This window comes from Drosophila serrata, unplaced genomic scaffold (genome assembly GCF_035046125.1).
Source record: "Drosophila serrata isolate PLE 108 unplaced genomic scaffold, ASM3504612v1 contig_184, whole genome shotgun sequence".
Taxonomy (NCBI): Eukaryota; Metazoa; Arthropoda; class Insecta; order Diptera; family Drosophilidae; genus Drosophila; species Drosophila serrata.
Window position 1 is genome coordinate 1,986,717 of NW_028257082.1, and position 13,001 is coordinate 1,999,717.

General features: G+C 49.1%; 2 protein-coding genes across 5 annotated transcripts; one reads left to right on the forward strand and one right to left on the reverse strand.

The window, feature by feature from the left end:
* The first annotated feature begins 6 nt into the window (after positions 1 to 6).
* On the forward strand, positions 7 to 7,381 carry PolZ1 (DNA polymerase zeta catalytic subunit). Of its 3 annotated transcripts, XM_020962450.2 has the most exons (12): positions 7 to 277; positions 342 to 571; positions 637 to 881; positions 932 to 1,179; positions 1,234 to 1,684; positions 1,750 to 1,869; positions 1,925 to 2,329; positions 2,386 to 2,464; positions 2,520 to 2,612; positions 2,672 to 5,320; positions 5,375 to 6,469; positions 6,526 to 7,381. In XM_020962450.2, the coding sequence occupies exons 1-12, from the start codon at positions 149 to 151 to the stop codon at positions 7,145 to 7,147; spliced, it is 6,366 nt and encodes a 2,121-aa protein (XP_020818109.2). In that variant the 5' UTR covers positions 7 to 148; the 3' UTR covers positions 7,148 to 7,381. The 3 variants fall into 3 exon arrangements, with proteins under 3 accessions (XP_020818109.2, XP_020818110.2, XP_086684057.1); XM_020962451.2 differs by lacking the exons at positions 7 to 277; positions 342 to 571 and having other exon boundaries at positions 770 to 881; positions 1,234 to 1,688; XM_086827931.1 differs by lacking the exons at positions 7 to 277; positions 342 to 571; positions 637 to 881; ... (1 more) ...; positions 1,234 to 1,684; positions 1,750 to 1,869 and having other exon boundaries at positions 2,280 to 2,333.
* Nop17l (PIH1 domain-containing protein Nop17-like) lies at positions 7,161 to 12,695 on the reverse strand. Of its 2 annotated transcripts, none has more exons than XM_020962452.2 (5): positions 12,461 to 12,695; positions 9,700 to 11,131; positions 8,604 to 9,642; positions 8,409 to 8,541; positions 7,161 to 7,876 (listed from the first exon to the last, which is right to left on the reverse strand). In XM_020962452.2, the coding sequence occupies exons 2-5, from the start codon at positions 10,934 to 10,936 to the stop codon at positions 7,718 to 7,720; spliced, it is 2,568 nt and encodes an 855-aa protein (XP_020818111.2). In that variant the 5' UTR covers positions 10,937 to 11,131; positions 12,461 to 12,695; the 3' UTR covers positions 7,161 to 7,717. The 2 variants fall into 2 exon arrangements, with proteins under 2 accessions (XP_020818111.2, XP_086684061.1); XM_086827935.1 differs by lacking the exon at positions 12,461 to 12,695 and adding an exon at positions 11,696 to 11,855.
* Positions 12,696 to 13,001: the final 306 nt, after the last annotated feature.

Genomic DNA, 13,001 nt, shown 5'->3' on the forward strand with positions numbered 1-13,001 from the left:
CTATATTTATCGATAGCTCTACCCGGTCCGTGTTTTGGCAGTGGTAGGCAATGGTCACACTGCAGGAACAGCTGGTCACCCTGTTTTGAATTGAATTTAGTTGGTCGGCGATAAATTGGTTAAATAATTAAACCCATGACCTTACGAAATGGCAGCTCCATCTGAGGATATCGGCGTGTACTCCATGCGCCTGGTCATCGCAGACTTCTACATGGAGAAGCCGCAATTCGGATTGGATCCCTGCTACTCTGAGTTGCGCGGCAAGGAGATCAAGCGGGTATGCCCGCTCTTATTTCACCATACTCATTTACGGAGATTTTAATCGATGCTTCAACACAAAGGTTCCTGTGGTGCGGGTATTTGGCGGCAACTCCAGGGGCCAGAAGACCTGCATGCATGTCCACGGCGTTTTCCCGTACTTCTACATTCCGTACGACAAGAAGGACTTTGAGTCCCTGGAGCGCGGAATCCTACAGATAGCTATGCATCTGGACAAGGCAATTAATATATCCCTGGGCCAGGGCAGCTCTAACGCCCAGCATGTCTTCAAAATCCAGCTGGTTAAGGGCATGTAAGTGTGATCCGAAACGGAACTTCCTTTTCATTAATTTGAGACTATATCGATTTCGTTGGCAGTCCCTTTTACGGTTACCATCGTGTGGAACATCAATTCCTCAAAATCTACATGTTCAATCCGCGCTTTGTGCGCCGCGCCGCCAATCTTCTTCAGAGCGGCGCCATCCTCAGCAAGAACTTCAACGCGCACGAGTCGCATGTGCCCTACATCCTGCAGTTCATGATCGACTACAACCTGTACGGAATGAGCTACCTTCACGTGCCGCTGGAGGTGCTTAAGTTCCGGCGCAGCCACGAAGACGAAGGCAAGTTCTTTGCGCCAGCTTCTTAGAACCATGTCTAAACCTCTTTGCAGTGGTTCCTTATCCAAACGTCAAGCCCGCCCAACTACTAGACACCAGTACCGTGAGGAAGGTGGCCTGCAGTGCATTGGAGGTAGACGTCAGTTCAAACTTCATCCTGAATCGCTTTCAGCTGGTTACCAAAAGCAAAGGCCGCCATACAAATCCCGGGATCGAGGCCATATGGAACGATGAAAGCATGAGACGCCAGAAGCTGGTTGAAAAGCACACAGCATCCGGCGAAGAGGAGAAAGTACAAGCGGTGCGTAAGTGATCCTCTAACTGCAGCTCCCACTAATTCCAGCATCCGTTTCAGGTGCCAGAATTGAAGCTACCGGAAACGCAGGAGCGTCATCTACTGGAAGTTGCCGAGAGTGATATCTTCTACCGGACCGCTTTGGAGAGCAAGCTAATGACTCTGGAGCAATCCACGTTGTCGGAGCAAACGCTGTCTGATCAAACGAGTGTCGCCAATGTCACTATGCAGACTACGTTGCCCAGCAGCAAGGAGCAGCGCCGCACTTGGAATTTGCAGAAACTTTTGGCAAATGCCGTTTATCCTGAGGAATGCTCCCAGGATCAGCAGCATCTGCTGGTCAATGCCTCCTTCATTCAGAACCATGTGGCGTGCAACAGCGGCAGCGGCAGTAATGTCAGCCTTCCAGTTTCAAGGGACGACTCTGAATGCATGGACGCTACGTTAGTGGATGAGGAGCTTATAATGAGTCTCTCGCAGCCGCATGGCGCGATGCCCCACGATGCCACCTGTGGGTAAACTGTTGCCAACCCGATATTTTCTTGGTGAACAAATAACAATTTTCAACTGCTGCAGTGAGGGAGGAAGACCTGGAGCTACTAGAGGTGTTGCAGCAGCTTGAAGAGCAGAATGACAACGAGTCACCGGTGGATTTAGACAGCTCATTGGCTCCCTTATCTCAGCCGCATAAAAATTGTAAAAGAAGCAAATAACTATTCCTTTTAGATACTATATTCCACTTTATTCATAGTTGAGCTGACTCCAGATCTTTTGAACAAGGAGGCTGGGATTGCTCTGGCCGACGAGGACTGTGATTCCGACGAAGATGAGGGCGAAAGTACGCGGCACGACTTCTCCACCGCCCTCGACGATATCGATGAGCTGCTGCTTAAGCTAACCCAAAGCCAGCCAGAGCCAAAGCCCATAGACCCATCCTCGAAGCTGCCACAAATCGATGGAGCCGACGATCGGCTTCAACTTACTCCGAAAAAACTGAGAAGTTCTAAGTCCAGGGGTAAAAGTCCTCCGAAAACTCCTCCAACCACGCCAAAGGGGCATCCCAGTCTCTTGAGGTCACCACGCACCCCAAAGTCCAGTGCGGCCAAGAAGTACGCACCGCTGCCGTTAACAATTGGTAGTAATTCGTCAACGAAGAGTGGGTATGATCCATAGGGGAACACTGGGAAACAAAATATATTCAGTAATTTGCAGAAAACAGTGAAGAAAGTACAAGGAAAGTGGGTAATCCCCGGCTCAGCTTGCAACTTGATAAGGAACCAAAAACTCCTGGGTAAGTAAACCTTAATACCTTTAATATTGTTAATACAAAACTATGTTTGTTTTAGGCCAGAGCTATCATTGCGCAAGAAACTGGCCATGACAGAGCTGCGGCGGAAAAGTGTTGAGGAATCGAACAGTTTCATTCGCTTACAAAACGAGTAGGATAACCTTTTTTTGATTTAACATAAAGCCCAACCAATTCTCCCGTCTCCCACAGTCTTACGCCTCTTCGCAGTTCCAGACGTTCCACACGCAACTTGGACAAGACACACGTGATTTGCTCTCTAACGCCTCGGGATCGGAATCCCAGTTTCTCCGACATGTTCGAGGGCGCAGATGGCAATCGGTTGCCAGAAGAAGAGGAGAAGCAGCCACGAAGAAGTACACGCCACCAAGTTAAGAATCAGTTGAAAGCCGATGATGAAGGCAAGAAACCCAAATCAACAGACAGTGGTATGAAAGAGAAACAGTCACGTCGTAGTGCCCGTCATCAGGAACAATTGAAACAAACCAAAAGTACGGAAACTATAGCGAATAAACGGAACAGTCGAACCAACCAGTCTAAAGATCAGGAGCAGCCTCAAACGAGTGCCGAATATACCACAAAAACAGAAAAGGAAACGGTTCAGAAGGCATCAAATCCAAGCCCAAAGGGAAGTCCCAAGCCGAGGCCAGAGAAAATGCATGAAAGCCAGTTGGAAAAATTAAAAGAACCTCAAACCGACTCTGATAAAAAAACCGATGCAGCCGAAAGTCCCAAGCAGAATATCGAGAATGTACAAAAGCAACTCTTTCCGCCTGAAACAACTCATAGTACCCGTACAAAAACAACAAGTCTCAGCGAGGAAGAGTACCACTTCGCATTGAGCGACGAAGAAGAGATCATTGGGTCAGATACAGAGACAGATAAAATGCCTACAAAGCTGCGAAAAACACCCAATTTGAGGCGTCTGCGCAACAGCTTTCGTTCGGAGCTAACTCCAAGCTCAAATAGAGCTCCACCAGAGATCCATACCACTCCTCTGATGAGCCAAAGGAGCAGTGAGAGCCACACTCCCGAGCTAATGAAAAGCTTCTACGAGCACTCACTAATAGTCAACAGTCCTTCGGTGTTTAGTGATGTGATAGAGAGTCCCTTGATGCCTGCGGCGTCGCCTACTCGCCCTTCCACTCCAAAGAAAACTTCCTTTGTGATAACTCCGTTGGAACTGCCGCCCTCCTACGATGAAGTGGTCCGTGGCTGCCGCAAGCTAGACATACCGGAGTTCGAGTTCCAGCAGCCTTTCTACAGCGATCCAGCGGACGTGAGCAAGGTGACGGAAGTGGGCTTCCTGGTGCTGCACATACCGGGCAACAAGCTTAACGACTGCGAGCCATTCCAGAGTGTGCTCGGTAATGATCGCGGGCTAGCCTCCTTTAGGCGTCAGCAACTGATTGCGATCGGTGGCCCGGCAATGCTGCAGCGACATCGGGGAGAACAGCGTATGAGGGAATTCTTCAGCAGCCGACAAAAGATAGTGGTCGAACCTGCACAGAGTGCGCCAACTCCGCAGGAAGCCAAGGTTTGGCTGAAGGCTCAGGAGGTGCTTCGCCAGCGAGGGGAAACTGTAAAGACATCCGCAGACATGGATAGCCCCATTAAGGTCAAGCGCCAGAAGATCACAATGATGCTCCAAGCTGAGGGCGGCAGTGGTGAAGAGGATGCTGGGGAGGAATTGGACTGCAGCCTAAGCCTCACACCCTTGTCCCAAGCAAAGGGAAAGGAAACTCCTATCAGCAGCAAGGCCAAAGAAGCAGCTAAAAATCGCTTGAAGCGCGGCACAAAACTAAATTTCAAGGAAGCCCAGCGGGAGGAGGAGATAGCCAGCTCACAGTCCAGCGAGCAGAGCGCCTCCAGCAGCGCTGTCCAGGCGGAGCTGGAACGGAGTTCCTTTCTTCGACAGCTAGAGGGTGCCTGCGACCAGGCACAGCACCACGATCTCAGCTTCGGATTGAGTCATGCCACCCTGGACAATACGTTCGGTTTTAAGGTGAACCTGGAGAACCTGCAGCAGGCCAAGGCGGACATTGAGTGCAACCACCTGACCATTATGACTCTGGAAGTATTTGTGTGCACGCGCGGCGAACTCCAGCCAGATCCGATGCACGACGAGATCCGCTGCATGTTCTACGCCATCGAGCACAGTCTGCCGGATGACAGCCTGCCCAGCAAAGCTTGCGGCTATATAATGGTGAACAATGCCCAGGACCTTCTGAGCGAAGGCTTTACACACGGGTTGGACCGCGACATTGAGGTGCAAGTGGTGGGTAGCGAAGCAGAGGCCTTTGAGGCACTGCTGGTTCTGTGTGGACGCTGGGATGCAGACATATACGCCGGCTACGAGATAGAGATGTCTTCTTGGGGCTACGTGATCGATCGGGCCAAGTATCTGTGCTTTAACATCGCTCCTCTTTTGTCCCGAGTGCCCACACAGAAGGTGCGGGACTTTGTAGACGAGGATCGGGAGCAGTTCACGGACCTGGACGTGGAAATGAAGCTGTGCGGCCGCATTTTGCTGGATGTATGGCGGCTGATGCGCTCCGAGATAGCCTTGACATCGTACACTTTCGAGAACGTTATGTACCACATCCTGCACAGGAGATGTCCGTGGCACACGCCCAAGGCGCTTAGTGAGTGGTTTGCCTCGCCTTGCACGCGCTGGATCGTGATGGAGTACCACCTGGAGCGCGTGCGTGGCACCTTGGCTTTGCTGGATCAGTTGGATCTCCTTGGACGCACCAGCGAGATGGCCAAGCTCATTGGTATCCAGTTCTACGAAGTGCTGTCGCGTGGTTCGCAGTTCCGCGTGGAGAGCATGATGTTGAGGTGAGTCTGAGGCTACAAATCTTTATCGATTTCATGACAAATTGTTGTCCACAGAATCGCCAAGCCAAAGAACCTGGTGCCCCTGTCACCGAGCGTGCAGCAGCGGGCTCACATGCGGGCGCCCGAGTACTTGGCCCTCATCATGGAACCCCAGTCACGCTTCTATGCCGATCCGCTAATCGTCCTCGACTTCCAGAGCTTGTACCCCAGCATGATCATTGCCTACAACTACTGTTTTTCGACATGTCTGGGTCGGGTTGAGCATCTGGGGGGGAGTTCGCCCTTCGAGTTCGGCGCCTCGCAGCTACGCGTTTCCCGGCAGATGCTACAGAAGCTGCTGGAGCATGATTTAGTCACCGTGTCGCCCTGCGGCGTGGTGTTTGTGAAGCGGGAGGTGCGCGAAGGGATCCTGCCGCGCATGCTTACCGAGATTCTGGACACGCGTCAAATGGTCAAGCAGTCAATGAAGCTGCACAAGGAAAGCTCCGCCCTGCAGAGGATTCTGCACTCCCGGCAACTGGGCCTGAAGCTAATGGCGAATGTCACTTACGGGTACACGGCTGCCAACTTTAGTGGACGGATGCCGGCGGTCGAGGTGGGTGACTCGGTGGTGTCCAAGGGCCGCGAGACTCTGGAGCGAGCCATCAAGCTCGTGGAGGCGAACGAGGAGTGGAAGGTACGCGTTGTTTACGGCGACACGGACTCCATGTTTGTCCTGGTTCCGGGCCGAAATCGAGCCGAAGCCTTCCGGATTGGCGAGGAGATTGCACAGGCCGTCACCGAGATGAGTCCACAGCCTGTGAAGCTGAAGTTGGAGAAAGTCTACCAGCCGTGCCTCCTTCAGACCAAGAAGCGATACGTGGGCTACATGTACGAGACGGCCGATCAGGCGCAGCCCGTTTTCGAGGCCAAGGGCATTGAGACGGTGCGGCGGGATGGCTGTCCAGCGGTGGCCAAGATGCTGGAGAAGGTGTTGCGCCTGTTATTCGAGACGCAAGATGTCAGTCAAATCAAGCAGTACGTGTGCAGGCAGTTCACAAAGCTGCTCTCTGGCCGAGCCAACCTACAGGACCTGATATTTGCAAAGGAGTTCCGCGGCCTTAACGGGTACAAGCCCACAGCTTGTGTCCCTGCCTTGGCACTTACACGGTAAGTCGGCACTTCAGATTCCAAGTTCAAAATTATTTATTTAAAATTGTGACCAGCAAATGGATGCAAAAAGACCCCCGGCGTATTCCGCGTCGCGGGGAGCGCGTTCCCTTCATCATCGTAAATGGGCCACCGGGAATGCAGCTCATTCGCCTGGTACGCAGTCCTCACGACATTCTGGCTAACGAGGGCCACAAGATCAACGCTATGTACTACATCACCAAGGCGATAATTCCGCCGCTTAACCGCTGCCTGCTGCTCATTGGAGCCGATGTCCATGACTGGTTCGCCAGTCTGCCGCGAAAGCTCCTAATGACGCCGGCCGTGGGAACGGGCAACGAGCTGGCCGGAGGAGGTAGAGGCGCCAAATCGACCATCTCACAGTATTTCTCTACCACCAGCTGCGTAATCGATTGTGGCCGCCAGACTAAGGCGGGCATTTGTCCGGATTGCCTGAAGAATGCCTTTAAAAGTGTAGTTGTGCTCTCGGATAAGACGGCACGCCTGGAGAGAGGCTATCACCTGACGAGACAGATCTGTCAGGCCTGCTGTGGACGTCTGGGTGACCTCCACTGCGATTCCCTCGACTGTCCAGTTCTCTATGTGCTGGAAGGAAAGCGGCGGGAGCTCCAACAAATTGGACACATTCAGAAGCTGCTGGAGGAGCACTTCTATTGATTGCCAGAAATCATTCACTTGGGGTGTATATATATTTTAACTTCCGCTGGTTTACAAAAATTACATTCATTGCTTCAGCCATGGCTTAAAGACTACTTCGGATGCTGTTTTGCGTGTATAATACTAGAGGAATTGTTAACTATTGATATTGTTTATGTTTGCTGTGTAGTAGTTATTGATGGTGAGCTATTAGCATGCAGGCTGCCAATAAATGAATGCGTTAATGTTTACTTACAACTTATAGTTTGCAATGAACATGGGTAACTATGAACTATAGTAATAGGTTCGTTCTTCTGTTTTAACAATTTCAATGATCAACCGAATTATATAACAATTAATGGTTTTATGAATATTTTGATTTCCGTTTTGCCCTGATTTTTCGTTGCCTAAATACAATTTGTTGTATGATTAGATTTCCAATTGAGCGAGTTTTTTGGACGCAAAACCAAATACAATGTGTATAAATATTTAAAAAAAAGTAGCAATAATTAATTTATAAATAGCTTGAAAACATGCCTCTAAAACACTCGAAAAAACTATGAATATATTTTGTGTTTACATAATATCATCCTAGTCCTCGTCATCCATTTCAAACATCATGGCGTTCTTGGCATCTGCTTCACTGTTGTTGCCGTGGGCAGCTCCCCCAGTTAGATCCAGCCCACTGTCGTGGAACGAGGACGAGCTTCCCTTCGGCTTATTGCCTTTCTTTGATTGGTTTCCTTGTTGCTGTAAGAAAAATTATTATTATTATTTCTTGTTTAATCACAACTTTCAGTTTAGTTATGAGCAATTTAAATTTCGATCGAATGATTCAATTGCAAACGAGATGGGTATACAAAGATCGGATTACCGAAGCTGGTTCCTATCTTGTTTTAACTTTCCTATAATTATTCCCTTTCCCCACTATTGCAACAACTTTCCATTACCCGCAAAATTCTCGTCACCTGCATATTAATTTACACACTTGAATTCAATTTCGCAGAATTTCTGCTAAAAATAGAGCCAAACAAAGGATCTATTTAGCTTTCGCACACGTGTAATTGAAACGATTCAGACAAAGACCAATCTTGGGATCAATATTTGGCGTCTGGTCTGAGGAAAGTCAACCCAACCGGTGCGATTTAGATGATGACCGCTAATTCAATTAACAAGCCAACAATCTAACTGTCTCCTAACCAGCCGGAATGGGATATTTGCTCAATTAACGAGATCAACCTAATCAGCAGCTTCTACACACTTTCTTCCGCCCCCAACTGACCTTGATGGGAGCGTCGCGGGTCTCCTCGTAATCCACAGAATCACCTTCGCTGAGACGACGTTGCTGGGCCCGCAGCTTGAGATCACGGCGCTTCTGGTTTTTCTTACGCTGACCCAGGATGCTGGAATCGAGTCTAAAGATCCAAGTAAATTATTAAATTGGATTTCATTTGCAGGAGATATGTCTGGTACTAACCGGAAAACTTGCTTCATGATGTGGTCATTAAACCTAACAGTCTTCTTGCAGCTCTCCGAGAGTCCAGCATCGCCTCGATCCTCCTCGGGAATGCCGCCAAAAGAGTGCGATAAAAGCGTGACTCCGGAAGCGTCTACGGAGCACGAGTACGAGGAGGAACAGTCGTCGATGGAGGAGCAACTGTCGGACATTGATGGCCGAGGTCCATAGCGGCTGAATCGTTTAAGGATGCCACGATAGGAGCTGCCGCTGCCCAAGCTACTGTCGTTGCACTCCGAGTAGCTGCGCTGCTTCCGCTGCGGAAGCTTCAGCGTGGCCTTGGACTGTGGAACTGGGATATCAGTCCGGGCTTTCTGGTCGAGAATATCCTCGCAGGCCGACTCGGAGAGGGAGCGCTCCTTCTTGTTCCGCTTGCGCTGCTTCTTGTTCGGCTTCTTGATATGAGCGTTCTGCGGCTCTTGCTCATGCTCAGGGTCATCCAGCTCCTCTTCCTCCTCCTCCTCGTTTTCGTTCTCCTTCGGCACCGGGCGAATGGTGACTTTCAGGGCCTGGCCCTCCTTGTGCTTGAATTTTACATCGAGCTGGGCATCCTCAGTCTTCGCTTTGTCCCCCTTCTTATCCTTTACTTTGTACTGGCCGTGGACTGAGTACTCCTTGAGATCCGTGGCATCCAGTCCGGCTAAATATCCCTGTGGCGTTTCGATCTGCGCACTGAAGCACAGCTTCAGTACCACATTATTGTCCCAGGCCTCTGCCTCTGCACTTTCGATGGAGAGATCTGCCTCCTCGGCCTGCAGCTCCACGTAGAAAGCATAGTGGGTGGGATAGTAGCCACTGCCAATGGTGGCAAACTGCAGGTGCAGGCTCCGCTGCTCCTTTAGCTGCTGAATGGAGTCTGGCTGAACGTTTGGCACATGCAGCACGAACGCCATCACATTATCCAGCACATTGCAGTCGAACTTGGCGGGCAGTTGATAGTGCACGGAGCTCTTAAGGAACGGCATCAAGGCGTTTTGCACTGGCGTGGCAGTGGACGTGGCTGTGGAAGATTAGAAATGCTGACAGAAACGTCAAACAAAAATCTTGAATAACATACCAGTCTCGGAGGTATCCGCCTTGGAATCGCTGAGGTCGCCATCGCAGTCTTCCTCTACGGGCGACTCGCTGTTGGAATGGAGCTCCACGCCGCTGTCCTCGCGACTTAAGTGGCGCAAAGTATCATGCATTTGGCGCTGCTCGCGTACGTTAGTCCGCACCACGGGCAGCGTTATGTTCAGGCGGCGCAGATCGGTGTCAAAGCGGGCGCTGCCAGCCTTGTCGTCCACGGTGAAGGGCAGGTCCAGCTTCAGCCGGTACTTGGCTCCCTGGCGTTCGCTGAGCAAATAAACGGACGTTGCGGTAACGTCCAGCTGGCACTCGGCTGTCGAACGGAGCAGGGGCAGCTCGATCTCTACGACCAGAGAGCGCGGTACAGTCACATGCAGCTTGGCGTCCAGCTCGTCTGTGTACTCGGATAAATCCACATCGTGGCTGTGCTTGATCGAATACTTGGGCACCGTGAACTCGGGCACGGGTGATGGCTTGGACTTCATGGGCAGGACTCGGGGCTTCCCGTCAGAGGCGGATGGGAGCTTAGTGGGATAGATGTCCCCCAGGGGGTGGGGTTCCTGGTCGTCGGCCGAATGATTCTTGGCCAATTTGCGTATCACAGTGGGTCGGGAGATGCCCTTGTAGTCCAGCTTGGGGAACTTGAGATTGGCGCGATCCAGGGTGACCTGATATTCCCGCTCGACAGCATCCAGCGCAGTGTCGATGAGACATTTACGGAACTGCTGGTTCCGCTTGGCCAAGTGTAGAGCGTCCGGATGGAAGACTACGTCGAAAACCTTGCAGAGGTTGTTCTTGGCATCGCAGTCATCACGCGAGGATGTCTGGGCCATGGGAATGGACCAGCTCAGACCGCGACTGCCGTTCGAGGGATCCATGGCCACTTCATTCTTGGGTCTTTCGATCTCCGGGGAGCCGGCGATGTTGATAAAGCACTTAAGCTCACCATCTAGCGCTGTCTTTATCACAAATCCAGGTTGCGGGTGGATAAACCTCACCTCCACGCCACGCTCCTTCTCCAGCTGCGTGATCTCTTCCTCGTAGATCTTGCGGTTAGCGGGGTCCTGGATCTCCTCCACGTACTCGAAGAACAGCTTACGAAACTCCTCCTGGCCGAGCGCCTGGCGGAAACGGTCGAACTCTTCCTTTGTTACATCAAAATTCTGCTCATCGTTACGGATTTTGGAGTGTTTATTGCGCGAACCGGAGGCAGCAGATGCGGACATAGCGCTCTCTCAAGCGGACACTTCACTCGCGAACAGATCTTTTCTCGCACAAATAACAATATATTCTAATCACTTTTGAGGGAATAATTTATGTTTGTTAGTTTGTTTGTTTATCGGTTTGTTTTGAGGCTTGTTTCTGTTAATTTTTGAACACGTTTCCTTGACAAATGCGTTTGGTTTCTTGAACGTTGCTTTCTGTGGGGGATAATATAGAAAGAAATCGATTAGGAAAAGCTGATGAAATTGTTACATATGAAATGGTATCATAAAATGTGTTTTAAGATTGATTTTTGCTAATTTTTTTTTTGCTAAGTTTCAATATTTGTTAATATTTTTAATATGGCTGGTTTTGCAATCTAAAGAATCTAGTTTTAATATGTTTATAAATTGAATTAAATGCTTTTCCTCTTAAGAACCGATTATAATTAAACCTTTTAAAATCTGTATTTGCGAAACCCGGTGAAATATGATTGAGAACTTTCCACTCAACAGAGTGATAAGCCTCCTCCAAGGTTGTCCTAGTCCCACCATTCCGTCTCAAATATAACCAAACACCTATGAATATCACGAAATTCTAATCTGGCGATAAGCAAATAAATATTCAATCAATGACGCAGTAAGGTCGTTGCCAAAATATGCCGGCTATTTATCGTGTTATTAGAATTATGTAAGAAAGAACAACATGCTGACCACGCGCTTTATTATTTGCAAAAACGAACTGCGTAGTTTTTTAGATTCTAGAGGCAGACGTTGCGTTACCTTTGAATTTGTATTATTATTGTTTTTATTTCGGGAGCAGTGCTTTCACGACGAGTGGGTTTCGAAAAATGAGAGCGGTACGTCCGAAACGCCGGCAAATATTGGAGGAGCTCTGGGAGAGAGAGCAGTGTCTGCGCAGAGAGGGGCTCTTGATAAGAGTGAAAAAACCACTTGCCTCCAATTGTTTTTGTTTAGCGAGATTCTTCCCCCGAGCACCCGTCTCGTCTCGTCCCTCCAACTGTGCGATTTCTAGCGCAGCCCAACTAATTGTACAATAAACTATATCTTGCACAGAGTACATACATATATTTATACATATACATATGTCGTCGCTCGTGATAATAATTGTAATGTTTACCGACTGCGATATTGTGTGTACTTGGTGGGAGGTAAATAGGGGTACATATAGTATTCCCTACTGCGTGTGTATCTCCCGGGAACGAGAGGAAAATGTGGAAAATTAAAGCAGTTACGTGACCGAGGGAACACATGTTTGTGATGAAGGAGGGGGAAAGGGGACAGCTCTTGCCTGCTTGCTTGATCGATACCAGAGCCAATAATCAATTGATTTTCTTGGACGAAACCGGTCACCCACTCCCAGCATATACGTAGTTATACCTATTATACAGGATTTGGGATGGAATCACCTCTATATGTCAACATCTCTGTATATGTCGTAGGTTCCATGTAGTATCACAACACTTACATGCCCTACAAAGCACCTCATATTGCGGTTACCTCGTATATAATAGGCGCACCACTCACCTGTTTAATATATATTTGGGCCTTTGTTGTTGCAGCCACAATAAACTATATTTAATTAATTATCACTCAGCTGTTGGGGGAAAGATTTAAATGGAGTTCGAGTTTCACGACGACGTTCTAGAAACTTTTCCGCTGGACCGGCTGCTCGAAGTGTTGGTGTGCGTGCGCTATGCGGCGTATGTGTGTGTCTAGTGCTTGATATATTTCCCTGGACCAGTGTTGCCAACTATCGGTCGTCATTTATGGGTGGACAGGCCAAATAAAGTAGCTAAAAATAGCTAAACATTTTTAAAATTAGCAAAGTACAAAGCCGTAATTTTGTAACTTAACAAAACACAACATTCACCTTAAGTTTTTTGTCCTGAAATGACATTGTGCATTATCAGTATGTAGATAAGGTCCTTGATTTTCTGTTGTCTTTTTATGTGCATTTTTCGGACTCCCCCATTCATTCATCTCAAAGTTTTTGTTTGTACTCGTTTTGGATTTTCCACTAATTTTCACAACTGTTATGAGCAAATACATACGATTTTTTTATTTA

Bases quoted from the DNA above. Each gene is read 5' to 3' on its own strand.
- PolZ1 (XM_020962450.2), top strand. From the start codon at position 149: ATGGCAGCTCCATCTGAGGATATCGGCGTGTACTCCATGCGCCTGGTC. The intron at 278-341 runs GTATGCCCGCTC...TTCAACACAAAG, and splicing joins GCGGCAAGGAGATCAAGCGG to GTTCCTGTGGTGCGGGTATT. The intron at 572-636 runs GTAAGTGTGATC...TTTCGTTGGCAG, and splicing joins ATCCAGCTGGTTAAGGGCAT to TCCCTTTTACGGTTACCATC.
- Nop17l (XM_020962452.2), bottom strand. From the start codon at position 10,936: ATGTCCGCATCTGCTGCCTCCGGTTCGCGCAATAAACACTCCAAAATC. The intron at 9,643-9,699 runs GTATGTTATTCA...AATCTTCCACAG, and splicing joins GGCGGATACCTCCGAGACTG to CCACGTCCACTGCCACGCCA. The intron at 8,542-8,603 runs GTTAGTACCAGA...TTGGATCTTTAG, and splicing joins ATCATGAAGCAAGTTTTCCG to ACTCGATTCCAGCATCCTGG.